Consider the following 25745-nt stretch of genomic DNA (forward strand, 5'->3'; position numbering starts at 1 on the left):
ACAACTACTGAGCCTGTGTGCCACAACTACTGAAGCCTGCACACCTAGAGCCCGTGCTCCGCAACAAGAGAAGCCACCGCAATGAGAAGCATGCGCACCACAATGAAGAGTAGCCCCTGCTCTCGGCAACTAGAGAAAGCCTGTGCGAGCCAAAAATAAATAAAATAAATTTATATATATAAAAAAAGTGTACACAGCTCAGCAGCAGAAGTAGCTCCACGGGCTGGGTTGAGGGAGGGACCAGCATGTACGCGGCCTTAGGAGTCCTGCTAAGGGTTGGAAGAACAAAACTCTGCCTACAAAAATGGAGTTTTCTCCAGGGCCTCACACACATCTTAATGAGGTTTCTCTGGCCACATCTGTTCCCAGAGCTGTCTCACCAAAAGGATGTGCATACTTGCAGGTCCCTGTTCTGGTCAGAGACTTGTCCATGGTTCTAAGTAAAGCAAGTCAAAGATACCTCCTTTATCCATTACGACAACATCTATATGAAGACCATATAAAGGGGATCTGGGAATCTGATAGGGTTAGTACACAGAGACAAAGGTGGTGGTTTCTTCAAGTTTTATATAGGGTTAACAGGAAATGGGGACTCCACTAGATCTCACAAATCATATGAGACACTGAACAAAAGAAATACTGTTCATGATAATTAAAAGATCATCTGCCTGAAGGCAAAGGGCTTATTTTGTAACCACTATATAACATGCTGCCACGAATTTAAAAGTGCTTAAACATTGGAACAGCTATCAATAGGAGACTGGTTTAACAAATGATGGTATATCTCTAAATGATGGAGGACTGCGCAGCTATAAAATGGAATGAGGAATAACTAAATATTTTGCTAAGGACTGATCTCTAGGCTCTATGGCTAGATGAGCAAAAGCAAGGTGAAGTATGTATGGTATGCTACCATTTTTCTCAAAGGAGAAGGGGATTCCAGTTTCAGTAATGGCAGAGTGGCTTGTATCAGACTAACTTTCCTACATATAGCAATGATAGAATCTGGATAAAATATATTTATAAAAGTTATGAGGGTACTGGAAACTGAAGGGGATTTTACTCTTGCAAGAAAGGAACTGCCCAGAGTAAGATCCAAATTTATACAGCTGTCACTCTGAGGGTCCTTCCTAGTCCACGTAGTGTGAGGCAGCTAGAAAAAGAACAGAAAGTTGTTTGAGATGCCAGGGAGTGGAGTATGAAGCTGTCAGAAGGGCAAAAAAATGGAGAAAACAGATTCCATAAAGGAGGGACCCTCAGAGGGAGTAGCCACTAACTGGCACATAAAATGCCCTCAAATCCTTAACACGTGCTCCTGAACTGCAATGTGCAGGGGGAACTCCAAGGAGCTCAGTGAAGGGTGACAGCTGTACAGTTCAAAGACACGGAATCTCAGCTGCTGGCCATGGTAGGAGACAGAGTTCAGAGTTGGGGCTCTATCAAGGAAGGCTCTGAAAACACCTCAGGCTGCTTATTACCCCAGAATGGCCACACCTTAGGAGTAAGGACTATGCTCTAGGACAAAGGGATTTGCCTGAGGGCTAAAGGCAAAACTGAAATAAATCTTCCCTAACCAAATATAAGACCAAGCCTCCACAAATTCAGAGTGACTGACTAGTTATTTAACTGCTTGCTAGCGGAAACATCGACACTCTTCAGAGGAATGTAACATAATCCAGAGTCTCTACAATATGTTATATGTAATATTCAGTGTCCAATAAAGATATTCTAGACACGTGAAGGAACAGAAAAATGTGACCCATATTCAAGAGGGATGGCAGTCAATAGAAGTAGACTCTTGAGATAATCTAGATGTTGGAATGAGCAAAAAAGAACTTAAAAGTAGCTGGGCTTCCCTGGTGGCGCAGTGGTTGAGAGTCCGCCTGCCGATGCAGGGGACACGGGTTCGTGCCCCGGTTCGGGAGGATCCCACATGCCGCGGAGCGGCTGGGCCCGTGGGCCATGGCCGCTGAGCCTGCGCATCCGGAGCCTGTGCTCCGCAACGGGAGAGGCCACAACAGTGAGAGGCCAGTGTACCGCAAAAAAAGAAAAAAAAAGTAGCTATTATAAATAAGTTCAAGCATTTAAAGAAAATGATAGTCATAATGAGTGATAACAGATGGAGACTATCAGAAAAGAAATGGAAACAATCAAAAAGGGTTTTGAGCTGAAAAATACAGTACTTGAAATTTTGGACAGGAGAGACTTAATAGCAGATGGGAGATAACAGAAGAAAGGGTTAGTAAATCTGAAAACAGATCAATAAAAATTAAAAACAAAGAAAGAGATCTTCAGTGATCTATGGAACAATATTAAATGGTCTAAAAGAAATGTAATTGGAGTTTGAGAAGGTGAAAACTTTTTTTTTTTATAGATGTGGGTGGGTTGGTATCCCCCCCACACTCTCAACACACATTTTTAAAAACTGAATTATTTTAAAGCAAATTAGAGATTGTGATACCCTATCCTAAGTACTTGTGTGGTCATCTAAGAAAATAAGATGATTTTCCTGCACAGTCACTATAACATTGTAAAAGAGGAGAAAACAGAAAGAATGGGGCCAAAACAAAACAAAATTGAAGAAATAATGGCCAAATTGTCCTCAAATTTGTTAACAACAACAGCAACAACAATATACAAACTTAAGGATCCAAGAAGCTCGGCAAATTCCAAGCAGGATAAATACAGTGAAAGTTACGTTCAGGCACAGAGTCGAACTGCTGAAAACCAAGAAGAAACAGAAAATTTTGAAAGCAACCAAAGGGGAAAGAAAAGTTACACCACATACAGGGGAAAAGTTATACTAATTATGGCTAACTTCTTTTTTCAACACCTAGAGAGTGTGCAAGCATGTACACAAAAAAGATATGAATGGAGACCCGTAGAGATTGAAAGAGACTTAAGAGACACATCAACCACTTGTGAAGTAGAGACAGACCCTTGCTTGGATTATGATTCGAACAAACTGCAAACACATTTATGAGGGCTTCCCTGGTGGCGCAGTGGTTAAGAATCCACCTGCCAGTGCAGGGGACATGGGTTCGAGCCCTCGTCCAGGAAGATCCCACATGCCGCGCAGCAACTAAGCCCGTGCACCACAACTACTGAGCCTGAGCTCTACAGCCCGCGAGCCACAACTCCTGAAGCCTGTGTGCCTAGAGCCCGTGCTCCACAGCAAGAGAAGCCACTGCAATGAGAAGCCCGCACACCACAGCAAAGAGTAACCCCTGCTCACCGCAACTAGAAAGCCCACGTGCAGCAACAAAGACCCAACACAGCCATAAATAAATAAATTTAAAATAACATTTATGAGATAGCTGGAAAAATGTAAACAGTAATAAAATATCTGATAATATTGAGGAACTATTAATTTTCAGGTGATGTGATGGCTATGTGATTATGATTTTATAAACGGAATTAAAGTGCTTAATCAACCTTGCAAAGATACAGGTTGGGATGACAAGTCAACTTCCTCACTTTAACGCAATGCAAATAATGCTTACAGGATACTGATTAGGCCCATGGGGTTAACTTTAATGGCCGAAATTATTAGTATGATAGAAGTGATCTACAATCTTTCAGGGGTGAGGCAAGTTTTCTTTTCATAGCTAATACAGATCTCAATTCTGCCATCCACAAAAATGAATTTACCTTTTGTCCATGGTTCACTTTTTATGTCACAGAACACGACCATTGCAAGCGATATTTAAGACAGTTGGCATTTTGAAGTTTCACGTATTTTCTTCTAAATGCCATTTACAGAATACCTCCCTTTCCTTAAAAGCTTATTAAGGATTAAAAATACTTCAGGATGATGAAGACCATGTACTGAGAAATCCTATTTCCTGAATCTATTTCCCTTCTTACAAACTTTACAACAGACACAGGCGTTGGCCAGTCGCCTGTTACCTGCATGTTTTCTTTGATGTCCTGGGCGTCAAGGCTCAGTGGATGGGTGTGCACTCAGGGCAAGCCTTAGGAAGTCTGGGAGAACGACGAGAGGAAGAACTTTTGCGCCAAGGGTAAAAGAGGAACTGATGTAATGTCCTGGAGAGATTTCGCTCTCTGTTCCTGCCCAGATTTGGGGAACAATGAAGGAGGGAGACAGCGCTCTGGATAATCCAACTCAGATTTCACTTTTGACTCCGGATCTGGGCAGGAACAGGACTTGGATGGGCTTGATTTATTTATTTCTTTGCAGACACCACTGAAGGAGGAAGTACTTGATGAAGTTGATAACGTTAATGGTGGAGAACTGGAACTGAGGGTATTTAATTCCAGGCTCCTGGTGGTCTGGGCACACCACTGTCGAGGCTGAAAGGTCTGCAACGCGCCCTGCCAAGCTTTGTTTCAGTTTGCGAAGCATGTGCTCACGTATGGAGTGGGCTCTGACGTTGCTACCCTGCTGCCTCTGTTATTATAAGTTGGCAGCAGGGTATGGAAACTTATGAGACCAGAGCTGACAGGCAGAGAAGCTCCGGACACAGGAAACGCACTAAGCGGACAGTGGGTGCATTAAATCCCCCAGATGTAGGAGTCTTCTGTCTAAAACAAGAAGATGTTTTTTTGGTCTGGCCTTGATGTCTGGGTTTGTTCTTGGTGAACTGCCCAGCTGGAAAACTGGGAAATTATCCACATTGCCCTTGGTCTGAAGGTCTTGCTATGGGAGGGAAACGCACAAGGAAGGGAGAGGAAAGGCCACATGTAATTGGTCAGTGTGGGCTTAGAAGGAGGGGGGCCGGGGAAGGTACCCAGGAGTGGTAGGGACCTCATTCTGGCTGAAAGTACTTTCTGATCCCAAACGTTTCTCTTTGTAGATCTCCTTTAGACACAAATAATCCCTTCTCACTACCAAACAGCCCCCAATAAATTAGGACTTGAAATGTGATGATCACAAAAAAAGGTCTGATTTCTTTTCTCATCCTCTTTCCTTTTACTTATTATGAAAGTTTCTCTATTTAGAATTCATCAGAATTCAACCCAATTTAATCACGTTATATAATGAATAACTAGTAAACCTAAAAAACAAAGCAAAACTCTGCCTTTGGTGAAAGTCTTGGTTTTTGACTAGGACGTTTCCAGGGTAGAGCAAAGGCGAAGATCAAGTTTATGTCTCACACGCCAGGATCACACTTCCCCACCGTGCTTCCCCTAAGGCCAGGGATGATAATAAGAGACAGAGATGCAATTCAACAGGCCCAGCAGGTAACTCTCACTCCTCATCCTCAGTACACTGTGATCCACGTTTTTCCCCACGTAAACACCATTTCCCAGCACAATTTTGTAAAAGATGAGTAGGAACCATGAATGATATAAAGACCTATACAAAAATTAAAGGCTCTAGATCTTGAGATGGAATTCAAAATAGATTTCATATACATACTCAGGTTCTGTCACTCCCCGCTATGAGTTGACTTGTGTGCCCCCCACCCCAAAATTCATGTTGAAGTCCCAATCCCCAGTACCTCAGAATATGATCTCATTTGGGAAAAGGGTCATTGCAGATGTAATTAGGTAAGGTAAGGTCATATTGGAGTAGCATGGGCCTCTATTCTGATATGACTGGTGCCCTTGTGAACAGGGGAATTTGGACACACAGACATGCACACACGCTGCACAACTGGAGAGGAGTGTTTTGTCACACAGTCATTACAATATGAATTGAAGCAAAGAACTTTCAGCGATGCCAACCGTATGTGAAGTAGCGTCTCAGATGCAGGATGTGCAGAGAGAGGAAACGCGGTCCTTGCTCTCAAGGGTACCACAGTCTAATGGAGAAAGCAGACATATCAAAAAACGACAAAAGGCTATAGGTGCTGAATTAAGAGTCAAGGCACGCAGGGGTAGGCCACGCAAGATCTACAAGCCGAGGATCTCCAAAGATTGCTAGCAAACCACCAGAAGCTGGGAGAGAAACCTAGCACAGAGTTTCCCTCACGGCCTCAGAAGGAAGCCATCCTGCCCAGACCTTAACCTTGGCCTTCCAGCCTCCAGAACTGTGAGACAATACATTCCTGTTGTTTGAGCCACCAAGTGCGTGGCAGCCCTAGAAAACGATCCCTACTACCGCCTTTCCAAGAGGTCCAGCCAAGACTTTCAGTCAAGACTTTCCACTGACCCTGTGCCTGCCCATTTCAGTGTTTCCATCTCACTCAGCTCCCTTGTCACATTCAGTAGTCACCGAATTCCCTTGCAGGGACTGAGAAGAAACCTGCCCTAGCTTGGAGTGTAGGATTCACAGACGTCTGAGTTCATACACAATAAATCCTAAGGAAGCATCTAGAATTTTATAAGCATTTGGGTGAAAGGGGCTGAAAGAAACAAAACAGGTGACTTTCAGGACCCTGAGGCTTAATCTTCATCACTGTGGGCGGGACTGCCTCCAACAGGCCACCTCTGCCGGTGGTTTAGCGCAGACGGTGTGGGCAAGTCTACACCAGCCGTAGACACGAGGCTTCGTGCTCCCGGCCGGACGCTGGCTCTGCTCTTCCCAGGTGGTGTAGAGGAGTCTCCCTCAGTCTCAGGAAAGGCCCAGAAAAGAAGTGAATGAAGAAATCAAGGGATGAGGTTACAGATGAGCCAGTTTGCCCTTTGGAGGTAAATGCTGTGAATCATTTATAGGGAGGGGGCCAGGGCGGCACAAAGGTTAAGGCAGGAGAGGGGAACGAGTGGAGAGCTTCCTTCTCTGGAGTTGAACCCACCACCCCCAGCCCTCTTATCTCAGAGGTATCAGGTGGCATTTCCTGAGGGCTAAGAGGAAATCACTTGAAGACTTCCTGGTTACCTTGGGAGAATTATTCATGTCTATTAGGGACCTCCTGCCCCTAAAACTTTTAGCTCAATGGAGCAAGCTAGCCTCTGGACTAAGGGAGTCTCCACACCCCTGGAGGGAGCTGGCCCAAGGAAGGTGCACGGGTCCCCCCAGAGGAGGCTGACGGCCCCGATGAAAAGCGGCTCCATGCACCACCCCGGGCCTCCGTGTGCTCCCATCACAACCAAACGCTCTGAACCAGGTAGAGGGTGAAAGGTCATGCTGCCCTAGACCACGGCATACAGGAGGCAAAGCAGGAAGAAGAGGCCCTGGAGAGGACAGGAGGGTAGAGAAGAGGGGAAGGAGGCCGAGTGCGGGGGAAAGGGTCAGCCGGCGCTCGGGGGCTCTGACGCTGGGGACGACAGGAAGTTCTGGTGGGACCTCGTTACCTCCTGCCAGATTCAAGAGTCACAGGGATGACAGGGGCACAGGAAGGTTAATCTTAGAGTTCTGAAGGGAGAGAGGAGACGGCCAGACTCATAGGAAGGTTGCAAAGGGTTGTGGAGGACCTACCACGTGCCAGGTACTGAAGGTACCGCAAAGTGTACACACTGCTTATTGTCCAAACAGGCTGTATCCTGAATTAAGGTTTGCCCTTTAAATGTATTTTCCCATAGAAATCATGCAACAGATGGTGCCCGGTTAACCCATGAAGAAGTCCTAGGATAATGGCATGGGTGGACAACAGGCCTTTCCTACGTCCAGATGCAGAAACCTGGTGTTTGCACAAAGCACATGACATTGCAGTAACGGGACTGCTTAAGAAAACTGGAATTGGACTAGCACAGGGAACTATATTCAATATTTTGTAATAACCTATATGGGAAAAGAATCTGAAAAAGAATATATATGTGTGTGTGTATTGATATATAACTGAATCACTTTGCTGTACACCTGAAGCTAACACAATACTGTATATCAACTATACTTCAATAAGAAAATAATTAAAAAACAGAAAATTGGAATTGGAGGTAAGAAAAAAAACACCATTGCACAACAATGTGAATATACCTAACACTACTGAAGTGTACACCTACAAATGGTTAAGATGATAAATGGTATATGTATTTTATCACAATTCAGCTTTTTTTAAGTGTAAAGAAAAGAAGAAAAAACCTGAACCAAACAGTGCTAAGAAACAGCAAATAGTCCTAATGAATAGCATTTATCAAGCGCTTGCTATGTGACACATGCTGCTCTGAGGGCATTTCCCTCATGAACTTGACCCTTTCTTACATCAATCGTATTCGATAGGTACTGCTATTCTCCTTTTACAGATGAAAACAGAGACACAAGGACGCTAAGGAACGTGCCTCAAGTCACACAGCTGGTGAAGTGGGAGCTGGGATTTGAACCCAGGTGGTCTGGACCATCACGCTCTCTGGCTCTACCATGTGCTGCACGGCTAACGTGTATAACAAAGATGTCAAACCTGGGCCAATGGCCTCCTTGACACTTCAGTCATGAACACGATTCCAGCAAGACTAGAAAATCGGGGTGGTTTTTACAACAACGGGTAATAGGATGTGGCCTGAGCAGCTGGAAGCCTCATCTACCCTGGTGCCTGTCCTGGGGGGCCGGCTCTCAAGGAGCCACCGCACGAGGGGCTGGTCCAGGGGTACGAGAGCCAGGGCTTCTGTTCTCAGAGGCCACTGCCTGAATCAGGACCCACATTTCTCCCAGGCCGGGAGATTTTTGTCCCGCTAATAAGTCCATTCATCCTGGGGCAGTCAGTGATCCAGACAGGTTAATTCAGTCCAATTTAGTATGAGTTTTGAATATCATTAACTGAAGACATACACTGGGGCCTCAAAAGTTATCTCTGACGTGTTTTGGTTTTCACTTACCAGTTTCAAGTACAGATGGTCCCCGACTTATGATGGTTCGACTTAGCGATTTCTCGACTTTCCAGTGGTGGCCAAGTGATACGCATTAGGTAGAAACGGTACTTCAAATTTTGAATTTCGATCTTTTTCTGGGGCTAGTGACATGCAGGACGATACTCCTCGTGGTGCTGGGCAGCGGCAGTGAGTACAGCTCCCGGTCAGCCACGCGACCACGAGGGTGAGCAGCTGATACCATCCTGCACCCAGACAGCCATTCTGTCCTGCACTTGCCGTACAGTGTTCAATAAATTACATGAGATATTCAACACTTGATTATAAAATCGGCTTTGCGTTAGATGATTCTGCCCAACTGCAGGCTAATGTAAGTGTTCTGAGCATGTTTAAGGTAGGTAGGCTAAGCTGTGCTGTTTGGTAGGTTAGGGGTACTAAATGCATTTTCAACTTAGGATATTGTCAACTTAAGACGGGTTTATCTGGCTGTATCCCCATCCTAAGTCTGGGAAGATCTGTACTATGAAGCAGAAACATTATAAGCAGGAGTGCGGGGACCTGCCAGTATATTGGACCTGTCTCGGCATCCTAATCTCCATGGTTCTTCTACTCATCGTTCAACCATTTGCCCTATTTTCAGGGTGCTTGCAAACACACAAAATTAATAAAAATGTTATTTCGGTCAGCTCATTCATGCTGCAGTGGAATGAGCACCGGCATTGGAACCAAGTGGACCTGGGGTTAGGTCTTAGCTTTGCCACTACATAGTTATGTGATTTGGAGGCAGGGTACCTTACTGCTCTTAGCCACAATTTCCTCATCTATAAAGTGGAAATAATATTACCTTCTTTATGGGGTGGTTGTGAAGATTAAATGATTTAAACATGTTAAAAGCTCAGAACAGGGCCTGGAACACAATGAGGACACCATAAATGTTAGCTCTTATTTTGTTATTATGAGGTAGATTCATGTACCCCATCTCATTGGATTATCTCATTAAAATTGTATAAGGTTGGGCTTCCCTGGTGACGCAGTGGTTGGGAGTCTGCCTGCCGATGCAGGGGACACGGGTTCGTGCCCCGGTCTGGGAAGATCCCACATGCCGCGGAGCGGCTGGGCCCGTGAGCCATGGCCGCTGAGCCTGCGTGTCCGGAGCCTGTGCTCCGCAACGGGAGAGGCCACAACAGTGAGAGGCCCGCGTACCGCAAAAAAAAAAAAAAAAAAAAAAAAAAAATTGTATAATATTTCCTTCCTCCAAAGTAGTCTCTGGCAGTTGGATTTGGTGGGCAGGGGGAGGGAGAAGGGGAAATATTTCCTCCAGTAAAGCAATCATATAAATAAAATTTCTGTGGGCCATCCCAGAATACAGGCCACCCTCCCCACCCTCCATGAAGAAATGATTTCCCTCTACTATCTGGGCTATGACCATGGGCTAGTTGTAAGGAGAACTGAGAATGACACCTGAAATTTCTCGTCCTCACTTCCAATTTCCATATCCACCTGGTGACAGAGAGCTGCCCCAGAGCAGAACTTTCACCTTAGAACTATGTCTACTGCTGCACAGCATGTGGGAATAGTTTCAAATTCAAGTGATTAAAAATCACCTCCCAATTCCCTGGCGGTCCAGTGGTTAGGACTCCGTGCTTTCACTGCTGGGGTCCGGGTTCGATCCCTGGTCAGGGAACTAAGATCCCGCAAGCCACGTGGCATGTCAAAAAAAAAAAAAAAAAAAAAAAAATCACCTCCTAGTCTCTTAGATGGGGGCATAAGAGAGGGTGGACTGAAGGGTCGAAATGATAGGCGGGTCCCCCAAAGGGATCATGGGATGAGGACATTTGAGAAACACACGTCCTGTTCCCCCTCCCTGGACACTTGTCCATGTCCAGTCCAACAGGGGTGACTCTGCAAAGCTGACCCCATTTGGAGACCAGCCTAGACTAGAAGCATATTTTAATTGCTCAATGAACTTTCAGGGAATCACTCATTCAAGCAGTTCTAACACCAAAGACCAGTGGCAATCGAATATATGCCTTGGCACCAAGCTTTTCTTCTTAAATATTCCATGGGAGCCCAAAGTCACTGACTTCGGAACCCAAAGTATCAAAAGAAGTTGATATCACAACCGTGTGTGACAAAATAAATTTATTGTATAACCACCTACTGGTCTGAAATTTCTAAAGATGTTTTGCCTCCTGGTTTTGGTGAGAGAAGTAGTCTCCTTCCTACATAGCTATCTACGTTATACCTAACTAATTCACAGCACGCAGATAAAATGGGTAATCAATAATCAAAGAAAAGGAATCTATTAAAAATGACATTTTCACTGTGAAACAAGTGAATGATGCTACTCTTGGTTTGACTACTAAGAGGGGTAATGTTATCAGCAGTTCTTGATGAGGTGAGATAAACGAGAATAGATGTTCAACTTTTCTCAGCATCACCAGACAGGACACTGCTGTACTTTTGTGGATTTTAGTTGCCTACGACCCTGAAAGTAGAGAATGTGTCTTATTCGTCTTCGTATCACCCAGGGAGACCCAGTCCTTAGGATTTAAGGGCTCTAAGATCTGATACCATTTGGTGGTATTTCCTGTCTTGTAACTGGGGTGACTAAGGGCCAGAGAAATGAGAAACTGAGTCCTTAGGACTGTTCTGGCAGAAGAGAGGATTAGAACCTGGTTTCCTGATGTCCAGATCCCACTCTTGAAGACATTTAATCTAAGCTGACCATGTGTCCCAGTTTGTCAGGGATGGTCCTGGTTTAATGCCTATGTCCTAGCTCACTTACTAGAGTCCCATTTCACTAGCATAAGTGTCTGGGTATGGATGAAAAGGTATAAGGTTATCGTAATTATAGAATATTGCCTTCCCCTCCCATAACTGAGTAAGGGAAGAGTAGAAATGATGGTTCTCCTAGACCTAGGTGGTAATCAGAGTACTGCTTCACCCAAGGCATGACACACTTTTAGAGATAATGAATGTGTACAAAATAAAGGGTCTGAATTAGTATGATCACCCTTCTCTCCCATCAGAGCCTGGAAGGGAGCCTCTGAGCTAACAATGACCTCCAAGCTCCTGGCACTGCCACGTGGCTGCCAGTACGGAAGGTGAGGTTTCAATGTAATGTACTCATAGGGGATATTTGCAGGCAACTGTGGCTGGATTACACAAGATATGTTTGTCCTGTGATATAAATTCCCATTGTGAAATTATGAATGTCTGAATTGGTCACGTCGGTGGCAGTGATGAGGTGAAGTCATGGGGCGTTGAATGAAGCCTTGTGTTTGTACGTCACTCTGCACGCCTCCCTGTGCCAGCCTGCTGAGGGGCTGAGTGGGCCCTCTCTGGAATGGCCCATTCTCCTTCCATGCTGAGCTCTGGGCCGAGTCAAGAGCGACACACTCTTACATTGTACTGTATCCCCAAATAGGTAGCATAAATCACTGGGGATGTAATACTGGATGTTTATAATTTCACTTAACAAACTTTTATCCCCCCCCAGGACCAGATCTCTCTGTATATTAACAAATGCCCATATTAATGTGTTACCATTCACGATATAACCATATTGATCCTAGAGATAATTCATGTTAAGCTGTAAATATATTCTTTCTACCTCTCTAGTTGGTCCTTTTGTCACCAAAGGCACCCATATATCTGCAGGTCTGGGGGCCAGCAGCCTCTTCACATCACCTCCGTGCCCGGCACAGCTCTTCTCACGTGATCCCACCTGACAAAGACCCACGCTCCCTTCTGTGCGCTCTCACGTGAGAGCAGGCAGAGGACCAAGGGCACATACCAGGATGGTGTTTTCTGACTGACAGCTTGAAGGAACCATCTCTGAGAACGCGCTACTTTTAAGAGCAGGTCTGAAGCAGAGCTACCTGATCTACAGGGTGATGCAGCCCTTGACCTTGGCCTCATTAGCTCCATCCTTTTACCTACTGAGCTCACCACGGCCCACAACATAGCACTTGAGAGCGCAGCTCTTTAGGGTGTCGGTGGTGGCGCACGCGCATTTCCTCGGTGAGAGGGGTCTCTGAGAGTGGCCAGCGTTTCCTGCTGAGTCACTCCTGCCCACGAGGACAACAGCAAACACACCTACTTGCGGGTCAGATCAGGCCAAGCGGGGAGAAGGAAGGAGCTGCCATGAGATGAGACCATCAGCCTCCCATCACAGCTGAGGATAAACCGGGAAACAGCAATTCCAAATGGGATTTTTTTTTTTTTTTAATAATGAGCAAAAGAGAGAGAGTGAAAAACAAAACAAAACAGCCCATCACACACCTTTTGTGTGTGAAGAGGCAGGCTAGGCAATCTAATTCCTGCCCTAATCCTAAAGCTTCAGTAAACCCACCACCTCTTCTCTGGAGTAGCTGTTGGCTGTTATGCAAACAGGAAACGCACAGGGCAGGAAGGGTAAAAGAACGGAGAAACCCAACTGGGGTGGGGGGCAGCTGCTAACCTCAGCAGAGGCAGAGCTAGAGGAAGACGGGATGAGAGGCACAGGTGGGGAGACTGCAAGAAGCACTTGCTTACTCTCCATCACAGAGGCAAGGGGACCTGCTGTGAGAAGCTGGGCACAGGGAGGAGATGCCGGTCGGGTGCCTGAAGCCAGGCTCTGTTCTGTGACGTGTTAATTAGGGAAACACGGAACGTCTCATTTTTAAATCTGCCGACAACAAAACAAAACCAGTCCTGCTCTGGGGCATGTTCAATCAGTTGAAGGAAATGCCCCTGAAAAAAACCCAGGGGGTGTAGGCCCCTCATAATCTGGTCTGAAAGACAAGTTTAAAAGAATCACCTTGTGTCCCCAATCTGGGCAGAAGGATGTGGATGAAATGCTCCCCAGAGGCACGGTGCATCGCTGTTCAAGAGAACAGGAGCAAAGCCAGCTTCTTATACCCTATTTCTGTACCTAAGCACCTGCTGCAGAACTCTGCCCGGGGCCGCAATTCGATTCTGGTCTTTTGTTGTGTTTTCTACCAACGCTTTGATGAGGACCACTGTAAGTCACCAGGGCAGAGCAGTGCACGGCACACCTGAACTGAGTACTCCCAGTGAGCACATTGCAAGACACTGCCTCCGGCGCACGAATACTAGACCTCCTTGGTCCCCCGCAGAGTTCACAGGGTTTGGGTCTCTTTTCTTCCTCCAGCTTACGTTACCCTCTGTTACCCTCACTCCCCACTGTTTCCCTCCACAGCCCGGAAATCAAAGTCCTCCACGTCCTGTTTCTAATCTTACCTCCTTGGACTAGTTCTGCAACAGCAAAATGTTGATCATTGTTTGTTTGGTTTTTTGTTGGTTTGTTTTTGAAATTTTGGTTGCACCCCACGGCATGTGGGACCTTAGTTCCCCGACCAGGGCTTGAACCCGCGCCCCCTGCATTGGAAGGTGAAGTCTTAACCACTGGACCGCCAGGGAAGTCCCTGTTGATCACTGTTGAAGTAGGGGGAGGGGATGGATCACAGAGCTTTAGTTAGTTTATTCTATTTGGGGTCTGTTTGAAATTTTTCATAATCAAAGGTAGGGGGAAAAGAAAGGTAAGTTCTATAACCCAAGTCATGGGTTGTTCTCTATTCCAAGGACTCTCTCCATCCTGCGTCCTCAAGGGACGTTCTCCACTTACTCCTGCTTATCAGACCTTCACGGAATCCTACAGAGTCACCTTCCTTCATGAAGCTGAGCCTGCTGCCTGTACTGGCTGTAATCTCCCATTCCACTGTCTCTTTATAGCACCTGTCATAATTATTCTTTGATACTTACATGTGTATCTATCCCATTTCCTCTCCTAGATTGTAAGTTGCAGAGAACCAGATATTATTCATCTCAGCATTTCCCCCAGGGTCTCAAACAAAATCAGTACCCCACAAATGCTTGTTGAATGAAAAATGAATCACATGAACAAGAACGACTTATCAAAGGAACAGTGGAACCTCTGGGATTTGGCTATGTCTCAAGCAAGGAGAGAGAACCCTCCTAGGTACCTTCTTCGTGGTTCTGATGCAGGATGACTTCCGGCTGCGTGTGTATCGAGTTTCCGGGGTGGAAGAACGGTGAGAAAAGAATCCGAGGTTTCCTCTGCTTCAGAATATGCTGAAGGAGTTCATAGAGCACATCACCTGGATAGAAAAAGGAAAGAAAAATAGGGAAATGGGAGTGTTTTGTTCAACAACTATTTGCTGAGCTTTGACTTTGCGCCTGGCACTGTTCTAAGGACACAATGATGAGGGAGACAGGTCTGCCACCTATCCACGTGGAGCTTATAGGGGACAGGATGTGGCACTGAAACTCAGGTCAGAGCCATGCAGGTTTTTTTTTTTTTTGAACTTTTTTGATTATGAAAGTCATACACAAAAATAAGTATAAAAATGCAAGAAGATAGAAAGAAACAAAAATCACCTATAATCCTATCCCGAAGAGACACAAGCCTGTTAATACTATCTACAGTATTATATGGTTATAGAATTAGAATCAGGCTTATCATAGTTTAGTATCTCTCTTTTTCCCTCCACATTATTTAACTGCTTTAGTAGCTGCATTATAACAGCCTGTCACAGGGATGTACCAGACTTTATTAGAAACTTAAACTGTCCCAATTTATTGCTACTATTTTTATAAAAAACATCCTTTCCACGTCTATATTTGCATTTCAGATTATTCAAAGAAGAAGTACAAAGTCATTAAGGATGAACAGTTTTAATGTTTCAATGAGAACTCATGGATTCTTCATAGAAATCTTCCCAATAGAGAAAAACGTGCCTTTCTGATCTACCCCAATCCCAGGCAGGAAAAGAATAAACGTGAAAAAGAAATTCACAAGTCCGGTCAGAGGTGCTAACTATTAAAGATACCCTATAAGGAACTGGCTTATGTTCTGGGATGCTTCCCTCTAAAAATACACACAGGCACTGCTCCAAGGTTCCACAATCTCTAGAAAATCATCTTTAGATGTCAGCACCTCGCAGAGGATGGTAGGGGCTGGTCTGAACTGGGGGCCTTCTATTCTATTTGGTATTTGAAGTGTCCACTGAGTTGCCAATTAGCCAAAAAAGCTGTCATGGTCTTGTCCCTCCCCTCTGACTTAGATCCAAGTTAAAAAATGCAGGTGGGTGCCTCAAAACCCCTTAGGGGTGGGTGATTAATCTTTAAAATACCACAGGCTTTTCTAACTGTCTCCCACGCCCTTCCACATACAGATACGCAGTCAACAATTGTACCAAACAGTGGGCTTTTGTCTCTAATTTTAGCCACTTTTAACAGATACTTTAACTAACAACTTAATTTACTGCATATTTTGGGCTATTGCTAAATTATTTTTTTTTTCCTCTTCAACTCAGCCTGAATCTGAGAAACAGTCCAAATGAATTCCTTTGTTTCTGCAAACTTCTGTGCCTTTTCTATTGGTACCAAATATAAGTTCCACAATACCCCGTCCTAAGTGATTCCTGAGATGCCCTGGTGTCTTTCCTTTGATTTTGTTTCTTCCTCTACCTTTGAATTTTGGTCATTATTAATATAACTTACTGCCACTGTTTACTACTGTGATCAAATAGAGCAAAAGACTTCTAAGAACTGAAGACCCCACGTCACTTGGGTATTTCCTTTTAGTGAAACAGGCGAGGAACCGCAGAGGTGTTCTGAACCCGACTTAAAAATGTTCTGTGTAAGGTAGACCCGTGACACATGACTGCCTTTGGAGCTGGGAAGGCTTTGGAGCTCATCTAATTCAAATCCAGTAGTCATGGTGATGCTGTCTCTGATGAGATGAGGATACAGAGCCTGAAATACAGTCCTATTTTAATGATTCATATTTTAATCGCTTACAAAAATAAGTCCCTAATCAACATTTTGTGTCTTGGTTTAGTGTAAATGTCTTCCTGAACTTTTCCGAATTTACATGGCCTCACAATGCTGGGTTCTATCCTGTGGGTTTGAGCGATGCTTTATACCGGTAGTAGCTGAAGAGAAAAACGAAAACACTGAAAAAAAATGTGTTCCTGATGATACTAACAAAAATGGTCAGTTATTCGTGTACCCACTTTGGAAGGGGAGGCCAGGAAATACAGATGCAGTGTGTGTGTGGGTGTTGGACTCTGCTGGTTTGGATGCGGGCTGGTGAGAGGGGAGGGCCCGGCAGCCAGGGCTGGAGGACCAGCTCCTGTGCATCAGGCGACCTTGAGCAGGTCCCTGAACTTCTCTGCGAAATGCAAACATCTCCCTCAGAAGAGGATGTCGTGAAGCAGGGCCTGGTGCATGTCCCATGTGGTCCCTCCTTGGAGGTCACTCGGGGGGCTGGAGGAGCTCTGGGTATGGTGGCTGGAGAGCAGGCAGGTCACTTTCTTTTCTGTTTCCATTTCTCTACGTGCACAGAGAAAGCGAGGCAACAAAGTGGATGCCCTTTACCTTCTCCAGGCCTCAGTTCCTCATCTGGAAAATGGCGATACTGGCAGTATCTACCTCCCAGGATGCCTGTGAGGACTGGATGAGGTAAGTGGGTAATAAGCTCATCACAGCACCGGGCAGTGAGAACTCAGCAAGCACCAGCTGTTGTGTGACCACCGCTGTTCCTGCTATTATTATGGGTATCATTCAAGGGGTTTAGGACAGACCGGTAGACCCCGAAGGAGGTCTCAGGAGAACAAAGGAAGACTGTCCAGGTCATGGTCAGTGTTATGTTCCCCCTTCAGAAAGGGCAAGGTGAAGTGAGGCCATTCCCCCACTGGGCTAAGCCTGCAGCTGGGCTGATACGTGCTCTGCACCATACTCTCCCAGGCCTTCTGTACTGCCTCTCCCCAGCCTCTCAACCCAAAGCTGGCGAAGGGAGCCCAGCAGAGAAGGCTCCTCTCTGAGTGGATCAGAGAGCTGGAGGGGGGCCGGTCAGGCAGAGCTCTGCCAGTTCTTTAACTCAACCACAAGAACTGGTAAGGTAACACTCGTAAGTGGCACCTGGGATAGCTGGCTAAGGGGTGGGAGCCTGGGCCCAGGGTGCTGGGCCAAGAAAATACTTAATTCTAAGACTGCAGAGTATGGCCACAATTGGACCAGTCCATCCACAGACATGTTTCCACGGCAACCAGGAACCCAGCTGGGGAATGTGGCTGGCTTAGCACAAACGCATCGCTACTCTGGGGGAAACCAACCCACCGTATGTGCCATGTGTGTATGATTGGCAGGAAGAGTGTGTGCCTGGTAATGGCTTGGAATCTTAGACTTAGAGAGGTCTATAGGTTTCCTAGATGGACTCAAACTTGTGATGAGTAAAAGTCCCCTGCCTCCTCTTCCCCTGCCAAGAAGTAGCTTTGGCTGAGTGCTTCCGTGATGGGTAGCCGGACACAACGTAAGCAAACCACTTCTGGACAGCCCTAGTCGACAGAAAGTTCTTCTGTTGAGTTGGAATCTGGCCTCCTCTGCAATCTCATGTACCTCGATTCTTAGTTTTGGTCTCTGGAGCAGCACAGAACATGCATCCCATCTACAACAGTTTCCTAAATAAATAAAGACGCTCCCCCACTCCATCCTCTTCCATCTCCACTGGCCCCCAATTCCTCCAATACTCAGTCAGTTTTCTTGCTACATTCTTAAAATCTTCATATACACAGGAGATCACATCTCAAATGTGATCTTAACAAAGAGATCTCTGGAATAAAGAACAGATTTAAAAAGAAGTTATGGGGCTTCCCTGGTGGCGCAGTGGTTGAGAATCTGCCTGCCGATGCAGGGGACACGGGTTCGAGCCCTGGTCTGGGAGGATCCCACATGCCGCGGAGCAACTAGGCCCGTGAGTCACAACTGAGCCTGCGCATCTGGAGCCTGTGCTCCGCAACAAGAGGCCGCGATAGTGAGAGGCCCGCGCACCGCGATGAAGAGTGGCCCCCGCTCGCCGCAACTAGAGAAAGACCTCGCACAGAAACGAAGACCCAACACAGCCAAAAATAAATAAATAATAAAAAAGAGAAGTTATATTTATTTGCCTGCTGTATAAAGAGCACGAGCCATAGCACTATACATCTAACTAAGCTAATGACCACTGGCCTGAATTCAAAGGCACTGTTCAAAAAACTCTTGGCCTGTTCAACTCTTGATAAATCTTCTCTGTCTTCCCAGAAAAGGAATAACTCGTACTAACCATAAAAGATGCTCCTACTGTACTAAGCAAGGAAATCAAGGCTATTGTTTAAGGGATAACAGCTTTTGCTGGTTTCTCCATATATCTTCAGGCATACACACATGGTTCATGTACCCACAGGTACATGCACAAGTGGATTTGCCTCGAAGCTAGTGAACATCTTTATTGGGGTATAATTGCTTTACAATGGTGTGTTAGTTTCTGCTTTATGACAAAGTTTCTTTACTTTCAGAGGAAAGAGCTTGGGCTCTGGAGCAAGGAAGTCCCAGGTTTGAATCCTGGTTCCTCTACTCAACAGCTGCGTGCCCTGAGGCAAACTACTTTTCTCTTTGAGCCTTAGTTCAAGGCTTAGTTAAATATTCTTTTGTCTCAAATGAGAAAAATGCCCAGACTCCGCAGGGCTGTTAAGAGGATTAAATGAGATAATGTGAACAAGTGCGCCGGCCGCACGTCTGCCCTCCTGTGCGCTCAGGAGATGGCACCCCTTGTGATTATGATAATTATTAACAGATGTGTCTCCAAAAAATCTGGAAACTATTTGCTCTGCTTCAATATTTTTGTCTTTAAAGGACATGCATAAGTTTCATAAAGGCACATTCATAAGAATGGAATTTTTTTCCAGTTGACATCATTTCATACAGATATTTCTAGTTCATGGTTTCTCTTTCCTTCTAGTTCACAATGTACCTTCAACTTCTTTCTATAGGGTTCTTTTCTTTAGCATTTAAGCAGCTTCAAGTGTTTCCTGTCTTCTACACACACACACACACACACACACACACACACACGCACACGCACACGCACACACATGCACACACCTCTGTCCTCATCTTCCCCTCCGGGTGCTCTTCCTGTTTCCCTCCTCCCATCGCAGCCAAACTCCCTGAGGAGCTGTCCAACTCTGTCATCACCACAGCCCTCTCCGTTCACTCCTCAGGGCCCTTTGGTCTCCACTCCAACCCTCTCTCCAAAGCGCTCTTGCTGACGTCACCTCACTGTCATCAAACCCAAAGGGCAATGGTACTTGGGGACTTGCTGCCTCTCAGCAACATCATCACCACTAGTCACTGCACCCGCCCCCCGGCCTTAGAACACCCCTTGGCTTCAGACATTCCTCCGTCTCCTGGCTTTCTGCTCTCCCTCCTTCCCCAACCTTTAAGGCTCCCAGATCTCCCATCATCTTTCTCCCTGGGTAATCTCAGCCCCTCCCATGGCTTCAATCAGCTTGTCTATGCTAAATCTACTCCAGCCAGACCTACCTCCTCAACTCCAGAACCTTCACTTACCTCCTACATACATCCTCTTGCATGCCACCCGGGCACCGCACATCTTATGTGTTCAACATAAACGCCTTTACAACCCACGTGGTGTTTCCTAGTGCAGTAAACGCCCACCTGATTGGGCCAGAAACTCGACACTCATCCTTAACACCTCTCTCCCACTTATACAACATCTAATCGGTCCCCAAGACTTATAGACTCTGCCTTCTAAATACTGCTTGAATCACCCCCTTTTCTCTGCTGGTCCATCTTAGTTTAAGTCACCGCCATTGCGCCTACCTGCCAGCCATGCCAACGGCCCTACATCCTACTTCTCACCTCTGTACTTCATTATGCCAGTCTCTGCTTCAGACCCTGAATGGCTTCTACCTGTCTTTAAAATAACATGTAAAGTGCTGAACGTGATCCGCAAGGCCCTGTATGATCTACTGAAGAAATAATAAGTGACTCAATGAATGGCCGTAAAGCTACAGTGTATTCCTCTATATTTATATTCTCCACATTTTTTTTTTAGCAAGTCTCCTATCGGGGGTGGCTTGGGCATTTCCAGTTTTTACCATTATAAATAGAATTGCTAAGGGCATCTTTTTTGTCCCTCTATTGGATTGTTTCCTTCAAATATTTTCCTAAAACGGTGTCATCAGTGAAAGCGTTTGATTAGTTTTCAAGTTCTTATTATACACGGCTTGTGCTGCAGAAGACGGGGACCAGTGCAGAGTGTCATCTTCAAGACTGTCCAGAGCCTCTCCCCCAGGCGTTTCACATCGTTTAACTTCTTGGGTTCAGTAGGTTTAAAGCAGAATCGTCACATTATTGAAAATTTGCATTTTTCTGGTGCTGATTTACTACATACACCTCCTCCTATGAAGATTATCTAAAGTAACACATTCTTACATCTGCAAACTGTTCTCTTTTCTCTGTCTCTCTCTTCCGTTTTTATTCAGAGATTTTAGTTTCCTTCTGACCAATTCTTTAAAAAATAAATAAGTAAATGAAAGCAGGCACAGTGTGGGAGGGACACTTCAGATTTGTCAGAGAAAACTCTCTCTGCCGGTCCTCTCTGCCTGTGATAGGTTCAAAGTGAAGTCCGAGGCCTCGGCTCCTTCAGTTTCATCATAAATTCCACAGTGAAAACACCAACGCAGACACAGGCCTGGGGGATCCCACTGGTGGCCTAACAAACATTCCCACCATGGGATGGCCTGGCTTTCCAACTCCGCTCTATCTTAGTTTCCAAGCATTCCATTCAATCCATTTTTGTAGGCTGCTTGAATTACAAACATTTTAATGTAATGCGGAGTGCCTTCTGTGACCGTAAAAATAAACCTACTCTTTTACTTAGGAACAAATATGTGAAATTCAGTTGGTATCTATGTCTTGGACACGGAGATCTCAGGGAAAAAATGGGAGCAGGTTGTGGGAAAATTTGAATATTATATTTAAGAGGAGAATAAATCACTTAGAAAAGACATCTAGTAAGACAACTGCCTTTACCTGGATACAGAATATAAGGTAAGATAAAGCAAAGAATAAGCTTGTGAGAAAATCCAAATACCGTGACATAAGTATGCACTGTTAATTAAAGGACGTGTTGTATGTTTTACATGTTAAAATATGACTCTGTACAGCAGAAAGTTCAGTTATCGCCACCATTTCACTGCCAGGATAACCTAAGTTCTAAGAAATGCAGTGACTTTCCTGTAACTGACTTATCTAAGCACTTCTCCGATGGGTAATACACATATTTTTCGCTTGTGTTGCTCCAAGACACAGCAAGGGAAGAAAGAAGCCACTCTGGGTGTCTTCAGTCAAGGGTCATGTCTGCTGGAACTCCCGCACTTCAGGGCTAACGTTCCCCTCTGTGACCCACGGCCTCAGACCCTGTGACTTGAGTCTAAAACAGCCCGTTGATTCAGCTGCTCAATTCAGCAAACCACCCACCATTGCTTAATAGAGATTAATAGGCAAGTTGGTTTCCAAGGAACTATATGTAGATAAAGACTGGTATTTTCACTTTAAAGAAATTTCAAAGAAATTTTGCTATATTTGAAGATCACAAGCAAAGCGTATTTCCAAAGTCAAAGGTTCTGGTGGGTTGGAGAGGTTTGTAACATCACACCGCAGTACAGGAAAAACTGATTTACTTAGTAAAACCCCAATGCACTTTTTGCTGAACTGGCTTGAAGGAACTTTGAAAATATGTTTGTTTTGCTTTTCGCTTTTTTTTTTTTTTTAGCATTGATAGAAAGTCTAACATGAATTAAATTAATAACTTTTTGTTCATTTAAATAATGGATACATAAATACGTTCCACCTGAACAACTCTAAATAAAAGTTAGTATCAGTGCTAACTTGTCTGTTCCGTCTTATTAATATGTTTTCACAGTCTCAAGGTGGTCAAGAAACACGGAGTTATTCATTGTAAGACATTCATTGAATTCATAAAATTCAGTGAAATTCCTTTGAATTTAAATCATCCCAGACCATTTAATATGGTAACTACCTAGTCGCTCAAGGACTAGGTAATATTACCCTGTCCGGGTGACAGTTTATAAAGCTGAGATTCCTTTACGTTTTTTCCTTAACTTTGAGGATGTCATAAATATGTCATCCTGTCGTATCCTCTGATTGAGAGATTATTTCAAAAACTAGACCCCATTTATATTCAACCTTGACATCTTCTGTTTGGAGATGATATTTTAAAGTACATTCTAGTACATTCCCTATTTTATTCTAGTGGTTGAAAAGGGAGGACCTTTGTCCTGGAGGTGGACACGGTAAATGTGGTTTGTTAAATTGGTCAAAGAATGCGGAGTTCAGAGAGGCTACCATATTTGACTTCAGGTATCTCAGTAGTTCAAGTAATTATAATTCATTGAGCTCCCGTTCTCTCCTCTCTACATCTGGAATGAGTGGTGTCAAGGAATGTTATTTCCAAACACAGAAAGCAGAAGTCTGGGTGAGGCCAGGCAGGAAACGTGGCTGGGAGGAAGCTATAAACATCCATTCATGGTGATGCGCCGGCCACCAGGTACTTTTGCTGCATTCTAGCAGCCCCATGACTAGTGAGAAGCTGCTGCTTTGTCGTAGGCAGCAAAAAAGATCCAAGGAAAGACAGGAAAAAACCGGGCGAAGTCTAGGTTTTACAAGGTATACAGGTCGAAGGAGACCAAGTTCTTGAATATTTATTTACTGCCTGTAGGTGGGAAGTTGTAATGTTTATTGGAAGCTTAACACTTTCAGTGGCTGAAGCTGGGCTGACCTGTTCAGAGTTGAAGGGAGTTTAGGATCCCCTCGCTGAAAATCCCATTTTATGGATGAGGAAAATAAGGGCAAATGAGGTGATGTGATCTGCGGAAGAGCCACGTGTAGAACCTGGGCCTCACGACATCTACACCAAAGGCAAAAGCAAAGCCCACGTCAGAAGCAGCAGTACCAAATGTTACACCTGAGAGAGAAACAAGGTTTTCTATTTATACCTTGTCTCTATCTAAGGAGAATGTGAGCAGGTATATCACGCCCTCATCACCCTGCTGGCTGGCTACTTCATGGGAAGGGTCTTCTCAACTCCTACTTAGTTCTGTCTTCCAATCCCTCTGACAATTCTCCCCTGTTTGTGATAAGTTTTCTTATGGCCTCTACTGGCAGGTATCACCTTGATATTCTGTCCATGGCTTTCCAGTTGATGCCTTAATTAAATTACCTACGGTGTAAAGTTATGCTCAGCTTGATGTAATGGGGATGATACTCAAAATGATTATTCCCAGCTTGGCCTGGTTCCTGTCTCAGATTCTGCAGAACAGGACGCATCTTCCTGGATGTCCTGGCATCGCTTGGCCAAAGTGCCGGAAGTATTATTATTCTGGTGTCACTGATCCTATTCTGGACTTCAGCACCTTGCACGAGGACCGTAGCAATGGCACTGTATCTAGCTTCCCTGCTTTTAGCGACCCAGTAAATCCACCCTATGCACTGATGGCAAACGTCTACACCAAAGGGAGAGCTCCAATCGTATCATTCTCCTGATCAAAACCTTTCAGTGGTTTCCCATTACCTGCAAAATAACATCCAATCTCCTTCACCTGGGCTTTAAGGCACTCTCAGGTTGGGTCATAATTCAACCAATATTTATTGAGTGCTGACTGAATGCTGCACTAGACGCTGGAGACGTGGCAGCTTAACAGGACACAGCCCTGTCCAAACTGAACTCTCTACTCCAGGAGAGGATACGGATTAGAAAACAATCACATGTAACACAGTGTGTGACTCGTGTCTCTGTGTGTGTGTGTGTGTGTGTGTGTGTGTGTGTGTGTTGTGTGTGTGTGTGTGTGTGTGTGTGTGTGTGTGTGTGTGTGTGTGTCAGGGGCCATGACAGAATCAGGAAATGCTCTGAGATAAAAGAGGACCCAGACCGAGGTGGGGAGAGGTGGAGGAAAGGAAGATGGGGTGGAATCAGGGATGCAGGGATGGGAGCTAGGGAAAGCATTCCTGGAGAAAGTAGCAGAACTTGAGACATGAAGAGGCAAGCAGACAGGTGAGGGGGGCGGTGATGAGTGACGATGAACAGTGTCTAGCTCACGTGGCCTCCTCTCTGAGTTCCTCCCCCACACGAACTGGCCTCAACACCTTTCCTTACCTGCCGCTTGCTCACCTTTCAAAGCTCGGCTCCACTACCACACCACTGAGCCTCACTGGACAACCCAACTGGAAGTCATCTCTATCTCTCAAGTCCTTCAGCCCAAATTTCCGTCCTCTGATGTGGAGCTGCCCAGGGAACACTCACGGAATGAATTTCTACTGCCCCCTCCCAACCGTGGCTACAGCACCACGCCCCGACTATCGCACCAGCCTCATGCTGCCTCTTCCATCCGTAGGGGGGCTTCCTTACCGCCGCCCAAACACACTAAGTTAATGCTGCTCCAGTGACCCACCCACTCAGTTCCATCCTTCACGTCCCAGACCAACTTCACTCCTGCTTTCTTGAGACCCACCCGACTCTGCTCTCTCCTTCCCCAGCTCCCTGCGCCTTCAGGTTCAGTGCAATCCTGGCTCCAACTGGGCAGCAGGCTCCTGTCCAGCTTCCCACGTGGCCCACCCGGCAAAGACCTGACAAAGTGGCAAGGGCGTACTGACAGGTTCTGTGTATCTTTGCTCCCAGCTTTGAGCAGAGAGAACCTAGTTTCACAAGGAAAGTTGAGAGGTCACCGGACAGAAAAATAAATCAGCAACAAAAAGGAACGCCTGAGATATGGTGGGGGGAAGGCAGATTTACAAAGTCTAAGTCAAATCAAGTTAAAACACATCACTATGTTTTCCTCTGTTTGCCTGACATGAGTAATTTCTCCGGAACCCTAAAGAGTCAGAGCTCTTTTCCTCCAGATAGGTAACTTTGCCCCTTTGAATATAATCTTTGAGTTTCCACTGGAACAGAAAAGGGAAGTGTTTTTGCATTAAATTAAAAGGAACTATCGAGGTTCCTTTTAGGTTAGTTTTATTTATTTATTTATATCATTGTTTGACGGTTTTCTTGTTCTGAGGCTAGAGAAAGAATCAATGATTGAAGACCAAATGTTTCAGGTAGGTTTGTGTCCCTTATAAAACCATAGCAATGATCTGTTTTTCAGCCTTGATTTAAGTTTTCAAGTTTCCATTAACATCTATACTTCTGGGGGAACCTTCCCCTT

The 25745-nt window shown here is 45.2% G+C and overlaps 1 protein-coding gene across 8 annotated transcripts in view; it reads right to left on the reverse strand.

The window, feature by feature from the left end:
- Nucleotides 1–25745, reverse strand: part of ETV6 (ETS variant transcription factor 6) — a 240134-nt gene that overhangs the window by 23570 nt on the left and 190819 nt on the right. For all 8 annotated transcript variants that reach the window (XM_019937704.3, XM_073789036.1, XM_073789035.1 and 5 more), the window contains one exon: nucleotides 14640–14774. In XM_019937704.3, the coding sequence (XP_019793263.1) occupies nucleotides 14640–14774 (135 nt within the window). The remainder of the gene's footprint in view (nucleotides 1–14639; nucleotides 14775–25745) is intronic.

Source organism: Tursiops truncatus, chromosome 11 (genome assembly GCF_011762595.2).
Source record: "Tursiops truncatus isolate mTurTru1 chromosome 11, mTurTru1.mat.Y, whole genome shotgun sequence".
Taxonomy (NCBI): Eukaryota; Metazoa; Chordata; class Mammalia; order Artiodactyla; family Delphinidae; genus Tursiops; species Tursiops truncatus.